The following is a 20,735-nucleotide window of genomic DNA, read 5'->3' on the forward strand; positions in this document are numbered from 1 at the left end:
ATCTAAATTACCACTTTTAAAATATCATGATTGAAGGCAGATTCATAATTTGAGAAGACAGCTTTACTTACAATTTTTAATACTTGGAGTTGGTAATCCAAGAGTAGCTTTATGATAAATCCTACATATTTATTAGAAGATTTAGAGAGTTTTCCATATACATATATATACACACACTTTTCTCTAGTAATTGTATAATTTCTCGCATTTCTTAATGCTAAGCTGTTGGCATTTTTTATAATGCTTAAGGTAACATTTGGCAGTTCAGTCCCTACAGATACAACTGTCCTTATTCCTACGGAAACTAATTTTTTTCCCCCCACAAAATGTGTAGCCCAAAGAACATGATAAATGATAGGAATAACAGCTTCAGGATTATTTCATTTCTTTATTCTTCAAAGTATGTAGTGCTGGATACTTTCCTACTGCAGATTTTCAGCATTTACACAGGAAAGTTAAAGTGGCTATCTAGTATTTATAAAAATAAAGCAAAGTAGAAGAAAGCAAACTGACACTGACACTAACAATATAATAAAAGCAAGCTCTAAATTCAGCCTCCCTAATCACTCGAGGAGATGAAAACATACACATCTTGCAGATGAATAGGCCATTAAGGTAAGCAAGTCAGTTCTCTAATCAGAAGCTTTTTCTTCCAGCTAGTGAAGTCTCAAAGGTGAAAGCCAAAACCCTGGAGAACTGTGCTGGCTACTGTAAACCACATATGCCCTGCTAAAGAGGCAGGGGGTATGCTGGAAAGAGGCAAGCAGGAAATAAGACCTAGTCATAGGGGATTCCTAAATACCAAGATTCTAAAAACAACTTCAGAAAGAACATCCAGGCTGAAACATTGATTTGTCCCCTAATTGAAGGCAATTCGATAATGGCCTCAGCACTTTGTTTGGGTTTCAAAGTTCCTCGTGTTATTTTGGGATATGACCTATCCATGCACATGCACAGTAAGACGTCGTTCGCCAGCTCTCACAGATCACTGTGTGTTGCTGTCAACCTCTCACACCTGTACTCACTAACAGCATCCAGAATTTAACCTGAACCTCACAATGAGACTTTCTGAAGTAGCTATATTAAAAAAAAAAAAAAAAAAAAAAAAAAAAGGCCAATTCTGATTATAAGATATTGGGACATAGACTTACTTCTCCCCCTCCTCCCCCCAAGACAAGAAAGCTCATTTGCGATGAAAGCCTGCCATGTAAGTGGAGCTTACACACACAGATGTGTATCAAAGTCAGTAATAACAAATCAGTCATCTCCAGCACTCCAAGTTATCGTTACAACTAGATAAATTTTCCAGGGAACAATTTGTTTATCCTGCCTATCTTTTGCACTTGTTGGGAAATGTTTGCTTGGAAACATCTCATCATATCCTGCTTCAGGTCACTTCTTATGCTGTATAGCTTCTGACCATATTCTACAAGGCACCTGACATGCTATAACGAGGAAAGGACATGGTTTTGCTTTATGTTGGCTGTTTCATCCCCATGAAAATTGTGAAGGAATCTCCCCCAACCCTGCCACCAATCTACAAACTGAAGGAATTCACAGGAAAAATTCTTTGGCTTCAAAATGAATTTGGGAATGAGGAGCAAAGTTACACAAACCCTTTATCTGAATGTTACATTCCCTCTTTAATGCTACCTTCCACACACACGTAAACTCCTGTGCCTGTATTTGGTACCAAATGTAACACGCAAGACTGCCCATTGGTAACTTCCCCAAAGACATTCTTAGAACATCTGTATAACTCAAACGTGCTTGATCTTCTAACAGCTAGGAACTACAAAAACTAAGCATGTTACTAAGAAAACTAGTTATGATAAAGGAGAGACACCTTTAGTGTGCTGCAAAGGCAGTTTAGCTCTTTCCTCTGTCTCGGAAGAGGAATTCAGGTCCACACTTTAGCAGAACCATCTACTACATCTTTCCAGAAGGACAGAGCTAGAACCCAGGGGCCAGTTGCCCTCCCTGGCGCAACCACCTACATTACGAAACATCAGTTTCCCAGAAGATGCAGTTGCCTCAATTCAGATCTGTTTTGTTTTCTCCCTGAAATAATAGGTTTCTAGGATCTCAAACAATGTCAATGCAGATCTGTGTTGCTCCCTGTTTGAGAGGTGAGTTTGGTGCCTGGCTCAACCTTCTATTCCTATGACGGAACAAACTCCTGATTCATACCTCGAAGTGATGATTTCCTCCCCCAGATAAGAGAAATCCTGCTCCAACCACAGGTACCCTAATCAAATAAAAAACACTGAGAACAGCTGTTGATGTCTCCCTGTAGGTTTCATCAAACTTTGCTCCTGCTCCAGCACAGCTACAATTGGTTCCTAATTTGACACTGTCTTGATGAGAGGCAGGTCATTTAAAATAGTGTTTTAAGGACCATTCCACCCAGTCTGTGTGGCTTCTCAATTTCATCTTTCCCCCAGTGTGTGTAATTTTGCAAAGATCTTTGCATAAAACTTGAGTGGTTTTAAGTATTCATCAGCTCCTGCTGCTCCCTCTCCACCCAAAAGCGTGATACCAACTCTGACACTGCAATCATTTACACAGTAACTAATTGCAAATCAGAGCAAAGATTGTGCCTCCAGGTGAGGAATGAGCAGCAGGAACAGATGAACTCTTCAAGATTCCATTTTCATGCAAATGCCCCATACAATAAAGAACAAAAAAATTAAGCACAAGAAAACAAACATCACTATTTGTTTAATGAAATGTTTGTGACTATTCTGCAGGAGGTACCAAGGCTCTTTTAATACAAGTGCACTTTTACTCTGCTCTTAGAGGGCTTAAAGTTTTAAGTTTGGAGCATACATAAAAACCAGATTCTGGCTCAGGTCTTGGGAGATTTTGGAGGATCCCAATATCATCTATGGAGTTTTCTGTATCTCCTTCAATTTAAGTGAAATCAGATTATGTCTAGTAAGTGTTATACAGAAAGCAACCATCTCCCTTAGGCCTAAACTAAAGGAAATTAGTTACTGTGTTTGCAAGTCAAACTCCGCTGCAGTCATATTGAAAAATTAATTTTGAAGGTGGGGGAGTCTGCCTGGCCTTTGGAGGGCTTCCTGGCACTTAATGCAGACAAAGATTATATTGAATATGACCCCAAGTCACCTTCAAGCTGTAGCTTAACATATAAGCCCTTCGGAAGAAACCTGGCTTTTATTATCAGCAATAATAAACACAGTTCCTAAATTTACATAAGGCCTTTCATCAGAGAAACTCATGATGCTTTTCAAACTTTAATTAAGTTTTAGCTGAATTTAATGGAGGCGTGCATGTTAAAGTGTTTTTGTTGCCATTTATAAAATGGATAATCCTAGAATATGAGAATTTTAACTACTTGCTTTAACTGATACAAGTAATTCTTGGTAGATTGTGCTAAGAAAGCCACTTTGGGAGTCAGGGGACCCTTGACTGCACCAATACAAGTACAGCTAAAAGCAAGGAAATTTTAACTTCTTTCTAAGTTAGAGATGTAGGAGGAAAATTACCATGCAAAGGGAGAAAACAAAACATGAGTCAGATACACAGCTGCATGCTTTTTCTCGGTTTCCTAAGGAAAAATGGCTTCTGCCATCCACCTACTGGACAGCATCCAGTGCCAACAAAGTAAAACCAGGAAACTCTAGACACAGCAAATGTCACAGGTTAAACATTGCTGTGAGTACCAAATAATATGAACATTGTCAAAGACAAAGCAAAGGGGTTTAAATAGAACCTGACATCTAGCTCCAGTGAGATACACACTTAACAGGTCTCATCCTCTGTTTCTATGACTTTAGTGACTGATTTCTTTGGTTTTCGAAGGGAGCACAAACACTACCTTTAGATCTTGAGGAAGAAGCCTCAAGAACAGCGAAGTACCTTGGGAGCTTCACGACAAATCCTTGCATTAGTTCCCTCTCTTCTTGACACCTTTGAGAAAAGCAGATTGTTTCCATTGTTTATTCCCTTACATTTTATCCATATTCCCCCACCAACCAACTTCATCTCTTCAACTGAGGGGCTTTACTTCACTACAATACAATTTCTTTGCTAGGTGAAAGCAATGAAATTCCATCATTCTGCCTCCAAATCTCCTTTAAAGTCTCTGTAAATAATAAAATGTCTTCATAAGGAAGACTGTTCAGATCATTTTATATAATTTGTTATTACAGATGAACCTCGGAGCTTTTGACACTTGAAGCTGTTGGACACTTTTTTGACACTTTAAGAACTTCACACTAGAAGCCTTTGGAATTACTTGGCTAAAAGGTACTATATAGTAAGTGCGTGTTTATGTGATGTTTTGATTGCTTGTTTTTGTGAGGACAATGGTCTAGATACGGATCTCTCTGAATTTCAGTGTCATCTGAGACAGCTACTGTTACCAGACAGAAAACCTCACTGACTTAAGATTCACAGTAAGGGTTACCCAGATGTCCGTTTCTTTGAAAATTTTCTTGGTCCTGTTGCTGACTAGTCTAAATGGACACTGTGCTAACAATGTAGCCTGCAACAGGCTTACAATAAATGGTCTCTCTACCATCTGCCAGCAGGAGCCATGCTCTACATCCCCAGAAGTGTCCACTCTCCTGCTCCCAGTGGAAGAGGATAAGCAATCAATTTCAAAAGTTCAAACTAAAGAGGAGCGAAAAGAAAATGTTAGTGAATTTTCAAAGTCCTGTAGACAACATGCACTTCTTGAGATGACAGGAAACCAATCTTACACATTGAAAGTCATCATTTTCTTCAGCAAGAATTCCCTAGCCCAAGGAGTAGGGTCAGTAATTCAAAAAGCTGAAAGCTTTTGTTTATAGGCCAAACATGCACATTTCATTTCCAGGATTCCTTAAGTGAACATGCCAAAATTACACAGTAATGAAGTACGGTATTTTGGACTTCGGGCTCAGAAAGAAAATATCCCTGGCAATTATGAAAACTGATGCAAGACTAAAATAGCAACAAGGATGTACACACATTTGCACAATCACATAATACATATGTAACTAATTCCATTCTGCAGCCTCTGTGAATTGGTATAGTCTTCAAATCTCAATACTAATTTAGTAACTTATAACAGCTACTTCTTTAGAACCTCCAGATGAAGGGCTGAGGATTAGCATGTGAAAAAGCCCCCTTCCTTTAGCAAACAGATTTAAGAGAAACATCTTTAGCAATTCTGCAGCTGGTATAAAAAAAAAAAATCTACTTTAGCAATTTAAGTAAATGCTCATTTTACAAAAACAGGCTTTAAGAAAGTAAACAGATAATGGGATGCTATCATTTGCATATGTGGAATTCCAATGAAAACTGCCATATACTGAGAAAGCAGAGCCATTGGTATGAAATACCATTAATTGCTGTATATTTTTATTTTTTCTTTACTAGGTGGTTTGAGTAAAGATATTGCTCTGTGGGATTATGTTTTTTCCCTAGTGAAACAAAAAAACAAACAAACAAACAAACAAAAATGCATCTGTCCTCTCAGCATTGCCAGGCATCCAACTTCCCTAAATTTGTGCAATAGCTGTTCCACAAAATGAACTTCCCAGTGCATGTGAACCTTTAATGTTATAGTACAACTCAAGACGTTTCAGCAGAGGCAATACTGTATGTTGCACAAACACTGCTAAAATAACATTATTATGGCACAGGAGAAAACTAAGAAGTTGCTAGACCTCGTAGCCAAACTGCCACCACTCTCTAACAACACTGTACTTCATCTTCTTAAAAGGTATCAATAATCAAACTTGCGTATACACCTCCCAAGTGAACTCAACTCTTCTGTTTGCTGACGGTACCTCACTGCTTTCACTTTGCCTTGTTCAGAGCATCCAGTGATGATTCCAGCCACCTCTGGAGGTGAGATTTCTTTAATCTGGGATTTAGACATCAGTTACCTATCTTCAGTAAACAGGTCACTCAGGTTTTTCTATGAAATACATACCAAGCTGATCACCTTCCAGCAGCATCACGCAATCCCACTACAGCGACCAAGAAGTTGAAGACCATGTTGGCCCATAATTTATTCCAGCCACACAGGTTGGTTTTTTTCTGGGTTTTGTTTGTTTGTTTTGTGTTTGTTAAAAGCGTCCCTGCTAAGAACAATCCACACTGTACATATCCCCAAGGGAACAGCTTTAGCAGCTACCTTACATACAGGTTGTAGACATTAAGTCCTGAGACATCAAACGGTAGTTTATGTCACAAATATACGTGGCCTTTTGTCCGAACTGACCCATCAGCTAGGAAGATTAAGGATCTTGGAAAGTAATCTCTGGGGCAAAATTCATCTGTCAACAGATAACAAGAAGATATGAATTCAGTTTAGATTTCTTGGCTCTATTACATAATGAAATTTTTTTTGGAAAAAACATCACCATTCAGCACATTGTAAGGGTAGGAAGTGGCTGCCTCATGTTGCACTGATCTAGGACAATCAGGGAAATTAGAATACAGCTCAGGATTATGTAACAGAATGACTCTGAATACTGATGGTGGGTTATGGAAAATAAGCATTGTCCAACTTGAAGTGATTTTTGATTGAAGTTTTGGAGTTCCATTTATAAAAATAATTATTTATAATATACATGAACCACTCTGGAGTACTAACATACGTATCCAGATTGGTGTAACTGCACAGCTATACAGCACACTTGAAAATTAATTAAAACCGATCACATCATAGGAAAAAAAAAGGAGCAGGGTCATTCCGATTAAGATACCTCTACAGTTATGTCCCAGGATCTGTTCTTCCATGAATATCATTCAGTGATTTTTTTCAATGAATTGGGGAAAGTGGGTAGGTATAAATCAAGTCACTGGTAATTTTCAGAGAACTTAAAACAAATTAAATAGCAGTGATAAATTCTGGGCTTGTCTGACAGAAATGCACTTCCATATGGACAAACACAGAATCAGCTGTGACAAAATTAGGATGAGGGTATAGTTCTGCTCAGCAGCAATGTACCAACATGTTCACTATCATCTCATTCGCAGTTGTTGGTAAATGAACCTGAAATCCAAGGCAGAGCAGTACCTAAACCATTGAAATATTAACAGGGGACCATCCAGCAGAATCAGCTTTCTTCAAAAATGTTGAACTTGCAAAGAGCCAGAGAGGGTAGAGATGAATTATTTCAGAGGGGGAGCACAGACCTTCAAGATGGAAAACAAAGTACATGGATACAGTTACCTAGTTTATCCAAGAGAAGGCGATGACTTTATTCCCATCATGGGAGTCAATAAGATCCGGTGCAACAAGTCTATACAGGCTGGGATGTGCAGTTGAGCAAATTCCAACTACAGAAAAGTTTTTCTTTTTCTTTTTTTTTCTTTTTTTTTTTTTACAGTGAGAGTAATTAGATACTGCAAGAAATTTGACTGTGGATTTGACGAATTGTCCATGACCTGAAGCCTTTAATCAACAACGGTTTATTTTAAATATGATGTGTTCTAGCTCAAACAGAAGTTATGGAATTAGTACTAACTTTTAAAAGAAACCAGGGTTTAACAGTCAATTCTAGCCTTGAAATCTAAGAAGAGACTGTATATTAGTGGCCAAGAGCATCATGCCTTTCTCTATCATATACTTACATAGAGACATTAAAAGAAAATATTGTCACATAACCAAAAATTATTGTGCCTGCAAGATCTGGAAACCAAGCTGTAGCGAGAGGAAGAAATTTTGTTCTGCTGCTTTTCCAAGAATCAGTCTTTTTTTAAAATCTAATGCAACAGCTTTCTATAATGTCATTATTTATTTTAAATTAAGTAAAAAGTGATTAATTGCTCAAGCAGGATTCTTTCAATTTTATACAGACTCTTTTAATTCACAGACCGTTTCTAAACATAACAGTCAATGATTTTGCTCTCTGGAGACAGTGAAAAGATTAGGTTTTTTAGATGAAATATATATTTTAGTTAAAGAAAAAAACCTCTCAACATCACAGAATAGAGGTTACTTCACCAACGTATTATTGATCAGAATGCTTACTTTCCATTTAGTTATGGCCCAACTCAAGGAACTAACATCATCTCACTGTGGCGGCATTCAGAATTTTACATACTAAATCCATTTATACTTTTTGTGATTAGCCTTCAGTTTTTTGGAATATAACATTCACTGAAAATATTATGATGTGTTGAATACAAAGTATACCTCAACTAGTAAAACAAACATTCGTACTATGACAGAAATTTACATACCTTTTATCAATTCAATACAAAAAAATACCTTTTTAAAGCACATGTGTAATTAAACAAAAAAGTTGCCAAAACTTGCGTAGTATAAGTGGAACTGGGATGTACACTTAAGTGAGACTGCCAGATTTAAATGCAAGATAAGGTTATGCAGCCTGTCTCACTGCCTCTTTCTTCCACCCTTCTTCCAGTGTACCTCAGTTGGGACCTATTTCTCCCCCATTTTTCTGATTCTGTGCTAGCAAAAAGCCTGTCAGTGTACAGGTGCAGCTGTTTTTCCTATAAGTATATTCTTTACTCAGCTCCAGCACAACTTTGTGTCCTGATCAACCACAAAAATACAGTTATTGTACCTTACCAGAAATTGCCAAACACCTCTCATTCTTGCCGGGACTCTAAAGAGGGATGGCCTATCGCACCCAGGCACAGAGTGGTGACTTAGATATTGAAACATGGGGACTAGCATAATGATTTTTTTTTTTTGACCCCCACAAAGCGTGTAATTAATGCTTACCAAATAGAATGGCAGAAGAAAGCAACTCTGATCCACTATGTCATAGAGTAGTACAAATTTACTGAATGAAATTCAATCCTTGTTGTTTGTGCAAGTTTTACTCTGCCCCCAGTTCACTTAAGGCTATGAATATTTATTTGGCGTTTGCACTAGTAAGACTAAGCTCCAGTTAAAAGAAACAAATGTTCAATAGAAAGCACTAAAGCAGATTGAGGTATCAACAAGAATATCAATAAGAAAGATGCAACCAGCATTTAAAAACCAGATCATTACCAGGGTAGTATTTGACAATACATCATATTTTTGACCTTCAGATCTTTCAGAAATGGTCCATGCTATGCAGCCTTACAACATCTGCAGTCATTCTGACTTACAGCAAATGCAGAAATAAGAATTTTAAATGGCTATGAACTTACACGTGTTGTTTGAAATTCTCATCTTAAAGAAACCTTGCAAATACCATCTTACTAGACCCCCTAATCATTAAGTTCAGAACAAGGAGATTGCATAGATACCACTGCTTTTCTAAAACAGGAATTTACCACATACTCATGGACATTAACAATAACAGAAACTTTGTGAAAACTTTAAAACTTTTCATCATCTCCTTACTATCAAAGGTAACCGATACTACCAAAATAATTATAGGAGCCGGGGAAACATAGAGCCCTTTAAGTGTATGCCATTAATGACTGATCGTATGCTGTCTTTGCTCAACTATTCAAGGTCATTATGACCTTAGGAAAACAGAGCCCTTTACATTTATGCCAATGATGGCTGATTCTATGGTGTCCCTGGTCATTTATTAAAGACCATTATGACCCTGCACAATTCTTGCTAGCCTTCAGGCAACAACACTGAGCAAGTAATACACCACACTCAACTCTGTTCTCCTTTAGCAGCCTTTACTTTCTTATAGCAATGAAGGATAACTAAAGGTTTTAGACGTGACCTCTGAGTCACAGGTTGGGGATCACTGGTCTTAACAGCTGAGGCCTGGAACCTGAGTGGCTAGAGCATTCCAGATAATGCCTTGATATATAGCCTTGGACAAGTATGTGCTGCTCTTTCCCTTCACCTTTTGACTTGTCTGTCTAGTTACCAACTAGCTAAAGAATATTTTTTTTTATGAAGGACCAGAGTTGTGTTACTTCCTAGGGATCCTAAACTATCTGTAATACACAGTAACATCTGAAACACAATGATCCACAACAGTCTACACTCCGTTGCAAATACCTGAGACAGCAGAACAGAAACATTAGCATCCTGTAGCGTTATCGTCAGACACAACTCCTCGTGATGGCTAGCGTAATATGGCTGAAATGCATTATACTGTAAGCATGCAGAAAGAAAATAGCAGGTAAAGGAGGAAAGATTTATAAGAATTATTGTGCTTAGGAAATCGTTTTCTCTTTAAACAAGTTTTGCTTTTAGGACTAGAATGAATGTATCCTTTCCAAGGACTGCAGCTACCAACATGTCCTCTCCTGCCACTTCTCATTGATTTGTGAATCTTAGATGGACCTTTATTAATTAAATCTCAGTACAACTAATTGAAAATTACTTCATTATCTACCACTCACAGTCCATGTCATTAGGTTAAGTTACTTAACTGTTGTATTTTCCTACACCAAGCTATTAGAAGATTCCTGTTAGTAACCAGCTTGCTTCACAACTGTTGAAAAAGCGAAGGCCATTTTAATAATAGTTTAGTATGCCAGAAGGAAAGAGTTCAGGACACAAGACAACTATCGAAAGTAAATGTTCTGCATTCTTAATTTAAAGGATAAGTTCCTTTCTCGTCTGGAGAAGACTATGTATAATTCCGTGGGCTGTTTAAGAACTGCACAGTGGACAAAGCATTAGAACACATTAAGTGCATTCTCTAGGGAGAAATTACATGGGTGGCAGTGCATCAGATACTACAGTCTAATTTAATGGAACAAAATAGGCAACTCTTTAGTAATAATGCACTCAGAAATGAGTCTGAACATTGAGTACTCCACAGGAAAGGGAAAGCTGGTGAAGCACCAGCCTGCTTCCATTTTCAATTTTTGCATAACCATATGCCATATTCTATGGCATATTCCCCATTGTTTCAATCCAGGCTAATGACTAAGACTGCAAACATTTAAAAAATCCCAAACACTCAGAAATTAAATAATTTTGTTAATTTCTAAATCATAAAGACTTGAAATAAAAATATTTTTCATAATGACATAATTCAATGCACACTAACCTATTTTGGGTTACAGAAGGAGAAAGACAGTAGCAAATAAGAGCAATGCATAAATATCTCAATTTCATATCTCCACTAATTCAACTCTGTAGTACAGAAATGTCTTCTTTTGCACTTCAGAAGATTTTAATGCATTTTGGTTGTAATTTCAATCAAAAGTAATATTCCAGTTATTCTACAAAAATTATAGTATTAGGTAATTGATTATTCAAATTGAGACAGAAATGATCCATGAATGTTCCCTATCAGTGAAATTAAACTTCCAATTGGTAAATACAAAAGGCTTATGCTACTCTTGGTTGCAATTGCATGTTAAAAATGAGCAGTCATTCACTGAATAAAATGAAATTTCCCCCATGTCAGGCAGTCCATATGAATTTCCCCATCAGGCAGTCCATATGAAGTCTTTCATTTTGTACACTTACCCCCTGCCATCTAGTGATCTGTCCTAATAACTACAGTAAAAATGTTAAAATAAGGTCATCCATGAGGGTTTATTTCTGCTTCCTTTAATTGTCTTAGCCAATTCCTTACTGCAGTTATTCCTGCTCAAGTCACAGTGACACTGTTTACTGACATGGGCATTAACCAGCAGAAGATTAACAGGGGGATGAATCAGTTTTAGGGAGAACGTTTTCCATCGACTTCTTCTTGGGCTTGCAATCAAGTCCAAACTAATTTTTTAAGATCACTTATCCACACCTTTCTACAAAAGGCTCCCTTACTAGCATTCAGCAAATATTCCTGTGGCAGTAATTCCAGCAGCTTATATCAATACCACCTCTCACTTCTTCTAAAGAATGATTATCTCCTTTCTTTCCATTTCTAAAGACAAATAATTATGCCTCTGTCCTGGATCACAGAATTTGATTGTGTTCCGAATCAAAACAACAAAAACATTAATTCCAGCATATATCACAGCTTGCCTAACAAGTCAATGGACTAAAACCTTAAGTTATCCTCTAAATTAGGTAACCAGGCCCAAAACCAGGCAAGACAGGAATGGCAGATGTAGACTGCTTTACACAGCATGTTCCAAATGTCACACTATTCAAAATGTTTCAAGTCCATGGTGTCATCCTAGAGGAAGTCCATTCCCTGCCATAACTTCTGAGGATAAAAGGATCTCAATAGGTTTAAACAATATTATAAGGAAAAGGGGAAAAAACCTAAACCACAGCCTTGACAGCAGAGTGCTTCAATGTGTTTAGGACCCTGAAAGTCAAAAATCAGCACCTTGAATTGGACTCTCAATCCAGTATAGATCCACCATCCCAGGTTCTCCCTCTCTAAACATGATTCCCCCTTCAAAGTAATATTCATAAATATGATCAAGAGCACAAAGCCATGTACACACAAACAAGTTTTCTTAATAAACCCACCCTAAGGAGCAAATAAATTTTCTAAAACAAAAAATCTATATGAGAAACAGCATTAACACAGTGTAAAGTCGCATGGCAATGTACAGAAAGGTCAAACTGTCAGACTTCAGATCCACTTCTTAGACTTGACTCTATGCTGATGCATATATTTCATGAAGAAGACTTGAGTTATTGAGCCAAAAACTACTTTTCATATAACCCGAGCTAAACATAAAAGATAATAAATGTACATTTCATTTGTCTAGATTAACACCATTCTCATATTCAATGCCTCCTTATATCTTTGCTATTTACCTCATGTAATTTATATCTTTGCTATTTAGTAGCTATCTACTAATTTACATCTTTGCTATTTACCTCATGACAGCAGCTCGGTGCTAAAGGCACATACTAAAGTTTCTCAGATAAATCCAGATGCAGGGTTCAGTTCCTATATCCTCACCTGGCCTTTATAGAGCTTTTAATTTCATGCTGTGAATCCAGACACATGAGGGAATTTTATCTTGAACTGAACATTAGGCCTTTTAAGTTCCAAGCTCATATCTTAATTCCTAGAAAATCCTTCCTCTCCTCCTAAGAAATAACCTTTTAAATGATCAGCTTTACAAGGTGTGTTTTTCAGCTTTCCAAGGTGTGTTCTTCTACAGTTTGGGAATACTGGTACACCAGCAAAGAGCTGAAGCAGAGTATTTCTATTAAATGGGCCCAGTACAAGTTTAACATGAAGCAGCAGTCAAATGTTCAGGAACAATGAAAGAGGGAAGGCTTCTCTTATCCTTAACCATAGCCTGGCCAGACCAGGCATCCAGGATCGAGTTATCGCATGATAGTGCCACTGTAGAGAACAGAAGGAAAGGCCACAGGGACTGAAGTGAGTCTTCATTCCAAATGTCTCATGCGGGCAGTGACGAGGGTGGGAAAAGCATGCTAAAAATTTAATCCGACATGAAAGCTAGTTTCCCCATATTTCAACTGACCCAAAATTTCCAAAAAATTACTATCTGCCTTTAAAGATTAAGTATTTTTAAGGAGTGGATCTCCCAGCACTTTCAAAGAAGTAATGACAAGGTTGAATTTGTTCTGTATGCAAAGACGAGGACATCACCTAGCATGCCACATTTGCCCTCTAAAGTGTATTTAAAATATGTTAACATCTGAGATCTAGAAGGCTGAATTTGTCACGTGCTACAAGTTTAGTGTTGTCAATTCTTCAGAGATGATTGGCAAATGCAGTTTTCTCCTCCTACAAAAGTATTAAAGAACAAGTTTTCATATACTTTTCTCAGATTTTTTTTTACGAGAGTCCCGAAACAGCAATAAAGATACTATTTTTGATGTTAACAACGAAAAGTTGCAATTTTTCTTCACTGTACTTCTACACTTTCCCCTTTTCCAAGTCTTCACAAAGGCAAAGGCAACATTTGTAAAACTTTGAAACAGTGCTTTAATTCCCAAATGCCTTAAGTCTTTCTGAAAGTTGTTTAAAGGGATAAAAGTTCAGGCTCTCTCCTACACATTCCTGCACAGCTGACATTACAGATGAAAACACAGTTAAGCCTGCTGGATGCTATATGAACACTAGAGAAGTCAAATCAAACCCAGGAATTTGGTCTTGTTCTATACATTTTGCACAAATGTTTAGGGGGAAAAAAAGTTTGGTTTGTAACAAAGCAGTCATTGTGAATACAGAAATATCTTTGCACCAAAATCCAAAACAAGCTTCACCAGGCCACATGGACTAACAGTTGGTTAAAGAGAGACCAAACAAGACTGTATCCTTTAAGTACAAGGATACATGGATTACAAGGATACACACTCTTAATGATCATAACTCATGGATAACTCATAACTCGTATAAGCTAGTCAGGGAAAGAACATGTTTATCTGCCTAGAAAAAAAATCATTACTTGCATGCTTACTTCTTCACATGCTTTCTATTTCAGTAAATATTTCACTAAATTAATAATTTCCAGTCTGTGGTGGAGCATGGGTAGGGTGACAATCAACCATAGGACATCATGTAGCTGTTATGGTCATCCTCCAGGCACACAAGAGGTAGACTGAATTCTACAGAGACCCTAATTAATTACATTTACCAAAACTTTCGATGAACAGGGGTGATTCACCAGCTCTTCCAAATGCTAATTCCACACCATCTGTACCAAATGAGAATTTTTTAAGTTGAACCTTACTACAAAGATTGCATTCCATTTGGTTTGAACCAAATACTTCATTCTGATGCTATGCCAAAAAGAAACATTACAGAGGAAAAATTACATGGCCTTAGACTATGTGATTCACACCAGCTGTGAGCAGTTTCCTCACTATAAAGGAAAGTAATAAAAAGAGAAGGCAAGAAGCAAATTCTTTTAATAGACGCCTAAATTAGCAATTACAGTTTTACCCCAGGTTACTACATTAACTAGCTACTAGTACTAAGTGAAGGAATCATTCCAGATACCACTGCAAACTAGTTATTGGCAAACACAGCCCTTCATTCCCATGGCAAACAAAACAGTTCTGTCCAGCGAAGCCAGTGGCAGAAATGTCCTTCTGCAACCACCTTCTGCACAGCAGCAGCTACTGTTATAAATACACAATGCCAAGTAAATGCCCAGAAGTATTATGCACCATTTCACAAACATAAAATATAGATGGTGTTTGCATTCTCTCATAATGCAAGATTTCATAATAAGTAGAGTAATGAGTTAGAGTAGATGACCTAGGTAGGTTTCTTTCTTCTAAACCTGAGAATGGATGTTGAATCAGGCAAATAGCAGTGGAATATATAAAGAAATAACTCTCTTACTGTGCTGATTTTTTTATTACTAGTCCAAAAATGAGTCAAAGCCTATAATTTTTTTTAATGTCCTTCTTCAAAATAGGAGACATAATGGACTATTAGGAAATGTTCTTCCAATGCATGCATTGATTACCCATACCACTATGCCTATTAAAATAAAGATTCTTCTAAGCACAGAAATGAAGTCATTCCAGTGTTTCCTAAGGGCACACAGTCCATCTTTTCCAGCAGCTTGCTCTCTACAAGGTAAACAGATACTTACAGTGATTGTTGAACAAGTTTTTATTGTTTTTAGAAAGAGTTTTATGTTAACAGAATTTCAAATGTCACACAACATTTATTTCTAATAATGTCTCCAACTCAGACACACTGCTCTAAATGGGAAGGGGGAAAAAAAATACTGGAACTTTATACAAAATGTAGTGCATTGTCTCAAGCAAGAGTCCACTGAAGTGAGTGGAAAGGATAGCTTCAGTGAGCATTGATGACTTTTGAATCAAACTGAGTTTAATTTAAGGATTATTATAAGAACTATTATTTTATTATAAAAACTATTTAAGAATAGTTTCCGCAGAGAGACAAACAGTAAAATAATTGCTCATTATTGCATTTGTTTTGTTAATATTTTTAGCAACACCCTGATGAAATGTCATAATATAGTGCTGGAGCAGATATACACGGGTCCTTCAAAGGACAAAAAAAGCACAGGTATCCATTACCAAAGAACTTTCCTGTAGTGGCAGAACATTAATAAGGGAGTAAACCAAGCCTCACAAATGGGGCAGGGCCCAGTGATTTAGGTATGCATCATTCTAGTATAGTCTACATTCTAAAACTGATCCCTCAAAAGACAAAGCAAACTTCTTCAATTAAGGCTTATTTTTCAATAACTTCCTAATTAAATATTATAGTAAGATGTACTATGAAAAAGACTTTTACCCCAACTCGTAATGGTATTCAGTGATGGATACTTATCATGAAATGGAATGGATTCAAAACCTTTACTTTCAGAAAAAAACAGATAAAAACAAGACTTACTAACTTATTGACCAATTGCTCATATATTGCATATCTTTGGGGGGAAAAAAAGAAAATCTCTGCACCAGAACTGGTATCAGAACAAGAATGCTACTTTGATATCTGAGAGTTAAAAAGAGCATGCCTTCATAAGCATTGGAAACCCAAAACGTAGACTTATACCAAAGTGCAACTATATGCGGTTACATGGACTGATAAAAGGGAGTTTTGCTTGTATAAGCTGACACTCTAGACACATTTTAAATACTATTCTGAGTCAGGAAGATTGTTGCATTTAGTGATGGCCTTGCACCAGAATGAACTGAGTAAACTACCTTTCAAATTATTTAAAAAGGTAAATCCTACCTAAATGTGGAGCATCTACTTGACTCCTCATTTGAAGAGGAATACCTTCATTCAGGAAATCAATCTCAGGAGAGAAAAAAAATACATTTCAGAAAACTTCTAGATAAAACCTGTACACTAAAATTTTCAGCAGCTGTTAAATGAATTCTAGAAGCTGTACTCTCAGCATATGATGGATTTAAACAGGAAACATCTACACCCAAGACATTGCTCCCTCCCCCACCTCCACCCACCATCTGATTGAGGGAAGCAGCTAGTATGTGTCCAGGAAGAAAAGTACCTGGCCCAAATGACACCATGAGAGGAAAAGCTTCAGCTAGCTGGGAATCCATATGTTCGCCCCCTCTCCCCCCCAGTTTTCTGCTATGCCTCAAAAACCTGCTGACAGGCACAGCAGCTGAGCTAAATAACCAGTCAGAAGACACTGACAAAGTTAACCTCATATAAAGATCTGATAACAGTGATATTTATATAGACAGCTGTTCAGCAGCTCTTTTTTGTAAAATCTCAACAGATGACATTAGCTCTCTCATCAGATGAGATCTCTAACCACCAGCTCTCCTCTTCCCCTGGAGGCTTTACCCTCACCCCCAGCTGTAAAATAGTGTTCCACAACATAAATGCAGTTGAAAGTCTGAATGGACAGACTGATAAACAACCCAAAATGTCCAAGTCAATGTACCAGCTGTTACCCAGTTTCTAAATAGATATAGGAAGCTGAAAAACAAGCTTTAGCAGTTAATATTCCTTCTTCCCTCACCTTCCCCCCCAAAAATCACTCTTCTGACATATACATTTTGCAAGCAGGTAACAGTGCGAGCCAGATTAAAATACACACCCCTGCACTAAAGATAAGAAGATAAGAAAGATAAGAAATAAAAAGATAAGAAACTAAAGAGTAACATTCTTATAATCTCAGTGAGATGGGACACTTGATCGCATTTGTCCTACACTACTTGATGCCCAATTACCAACTTCAGGATGACAAATAATTTCAAAGGTAACCTCACAGCCCTTCCCTTTTTCCAGCTCAGAGCCCCTAAACATCCTCACTTACACTTTTGCCTTCTGCACCTCCATCGGGCACGGGCTCTTCTCTGCCTAAACAAGGCATTATTTCTTCTGCTGCTGCTCCTCTGTCCTTCCCAATGTTTCCTCCTTCATTCCCCAGCTTCAACCTCTTCCCCTCAGGTTGAGAATCATCCACGTCCTCCCTTCTCATCTTGCCATCTCTGCCTCGCTGCTTCACCACCTCTTCTGGGCTGCCACAGGAATTTGACATTTTAAAAGTGTCACAGACTTTTTTTAAAGACTGATGAAGCTGCCTTTTTGAAGGGGATTTGGCTTCTAAGAGCTCCGATGTGCTCTCGCTCCTTAAAAATTTAAGTGGTGTTTCGAAGCCGTTGCAGGAATGGCACATAGCACTTCTGTTTCTCTGCCGCCCTCTCCCGATCACCGGCAGCACTGTGCCCGAGGACACGCCAGCGCTCGCAAGCTTCTTTCTATAGTCCACCCCCTGCACCTAATAAAAAGTAATAACCTTTCCTGTATTGATTGTATGCACAATTTTGCTGCTTACGTTGCCAAATCCCTCGTACTTCTGTCCTACCTGATCCAGAGTAATTGCTTTTCCTTAAAGTACAAAATATTTTCTGCACCTTTTTTAAACCCAAATTTACCTCTGTCCCCGAGGGATGTAGTTTGTTTCTTGATTATATACTGTTATTGAGGCCAAGAATGATTACCCATTAAAAGGTAAAGATTGTTTTAATTCCAAACAGCTTCTTTCAAAATTATTTCATTTTATCTTTTTATTTTAATGGGTGTCCTTACTTTGTTAATTACCTTTTTATCTTCTAAATTCATATTCCACATTGCCACATCAATTTTGCACAATGTGTTCTGGTCCTACAGCTGTAGGAATGAGATTAAAATGAGATTAGGACAACCCAACATGACAGTTTGGAGATCCTTTTTGCTCTCTCAGCCAGTTTATGAAAAACACCAATACGTGCAATCAAAGGATTGGTGTAAGAGCTGGACTTTTTTTTAAAAAAAGTAACAGTAACCTAGTGTTTTCACATATAGGCTACAATCATCTGTTTTACCTCATTCTTCCAGTACAGAAGGCAATACGAAGCAGAGTTTAAAAAAAAAAAAAAAAAGTAATCTGAGTTCCGTTTTCCCCTGCTTAAGTGCTTGTAGATTTAAGTGAGGTTCCTTATATCTTTCAGAGTGAAGTAAATCCCTAAGAATCCGTCTGCAAATATCTAGAGATGTTCCACTCAAGGGCTTAGGCACTAAGCTTCGGAAGTTGGATGATCTTAAAGGTCTTTCCCAGCCTAAACGATTCTAAGTGGTGACCAGTCAGTTGTGGATGAATGCATCTAATCAAACTGTCCAGTATTTCCAATGTTCAACAAGGTATGTCTTCCAAGAATCTGACAGAGTTAGAGGGAGTTAATCTGTGTCCCAACATTGATTTCACTAACATTTAGTTTGAGCAAGTAACATTAAGTTAATTATTCAAGAATGAACATAGAGGGAAGGAATCTTAACAGGTATCAGTCATTCCAGATATCCCAACCAGACCTGAGGAAGTGTAAGGGAACAGCTCTGATTGATAGTTAGACTTGAGATGTACCAGTCTGCACACCCAGAACTACAGCCATTAAACATTTACTAATAAAACTTCTTGTCGTAAAGGTGTAGGCATTTGCCTCAGTCTAACTTGCAGCTGTAAATACCTTCAGAGCTGGATGAACACAAGCCAAGTGGGCTCAGCAGAGGAAAAATAAAACTGCTAGGCTTTTTAAATGGTGCTAAACACATGCGTTGTAACCTGCAGTGGTCTAGTTCCACAGCTTGGCCTTCTCTTTTGAATCATGTCCACTTGTGATTAACCATCTACAGAAGTAACCTCCTTGGCTGATAACTTTGTTCCTCTTCAATAAACAAGAGATTGTCAGCAAGAGCACAGCCAGGCAGCTACTGCAGGAAGAGTTTCACCCTAGATGAGCGCAGGAGCACGGAATAATACAGCTCATGCTCCACCTCTCAGATCCATGAGCTCCTACGCATATACAGCTCAGGAGAGAAGGAAAGCCTTAAAACACTACTCAGTATCCTCATCAACAGCAGCAGCAGTAGTGAGCAACAGCTTGGATTTTGTACAGAAGTTACATCCCCTATGCAGAACCGTTGACTTACAAAAATCCTTCACCCTCTTTCCCTGCTTATTAACAACATGATCCAACACTGCCCTGAGCCCTTCTCTCTAACCTTTCCCATCTTTCCCTCTGGCTTGGAGCTCTTGAAAGAGTTCTGCAACTGTTCAGATCATCTCCCGCATACTGGAATGGTGCAGCTCTACACAGCAAGAGCAGTCAGACTGCAAAAGCCTGAAGCTTTCTTCTTTCTAGTGCTCATTCACCACTCATACCTGCTTTTTCCATCACACCTGTCCCACCATGTTCTTTAATCCTGTTTTCTACTTCTGCTTATTCTTTCTATACACTCCCCAACCTTACCTAAAATACTAAAAGACAGAAATAATCCTGAAACTAAAATATTGTTTTAACTATCATACTGTTCAGGCAGATAGCATATTTGTACAGTAAACTGCATCAATTTCAGTTGGAACAGTTCTCCATCCAAATCATAGAATCCATTTCATAGAATCCAAGTGCTTTGCAAGAACTTGCCAGTTCTACCAGTATTTTATTTGTGTTTGAAGTGGAACCAGGCAGCCACACAGGCTGCCCCAATGACAGGTCCAGCCACATTCCTGCCAGCGTGCTTGCCAGGCAGCTGCCTGGCTCCTTGCACACTTGTGTCTCCAGGCTGTCTTGATCATAGGCAGAGTCTGCTTCTTCCAAACTAAAAAAATAAAACATCCAGATCCTTGTTTTTGAAGCATAGCTTCTGGTTTTGAAGAAATTAAAATTTACAGCGACAGATACTGTATTTTTGTTTCTAATTAAAAAAAAACATTTTTGAAATGTCAACATTTTCATGCAAAGAGAAAGAGAAATGGCAAGACAAAAAATAAATTCTCTGTTGGTATTTGGAGAGAGAAGGCTGATCAGGCCTTTGCTTCCTGTTACTTAGCATGCAAATACTGTATGGCAAGAACAGTTAGTCGTTACATTTTATGTTTCTACAGCATGTTGCACTAAAAGGATCCCTGATATCAGGCAGTTCTCCAAT

The 20,735-nt window shown here is 37.9% G+C and overlaps 1 protein-coding gene across 2 annotated transcripts in view; it reads right to left on the reverse strand.

Moving 5' to 3' along the window:
• RBFOX1 (RNA binding fox-1 homolog 1) overlaps positions 1-17,808 on the reverse strand; it is a gene marked incomplete at both ends in the record, with an annotated part of 1,359,850 nt that extends 1,342,042 nt beyond the window's left edge. For both annotated transcript variants that reach the window (XM_082312185.1, XM_082312182.1), the window contains one exon: positions 17,584-17,808. In XM_082312185.1, the coding sequence (XP_082168311.1) occupies positions 17,584-17,808 (225 nt within the window). The remainder of the gene's footprint in view (positions 1-17,583) is intronic.
• Positions 17,809-20,735: the final 2,927 nt, after the last annotated feature.

This window comes from Platalea leucorodia, assembly GCF_965183815.1.
Source record: "Platalea leucorodia genome assembly, chromosome: 5".
Taxonomy (NCBI): domain Eukaryota; kingdom Metazoa; phylum Chordata; class Aves; order Pelecaniformes; family Threskiornithidae; genus Platalea; species Platalea leucorodia.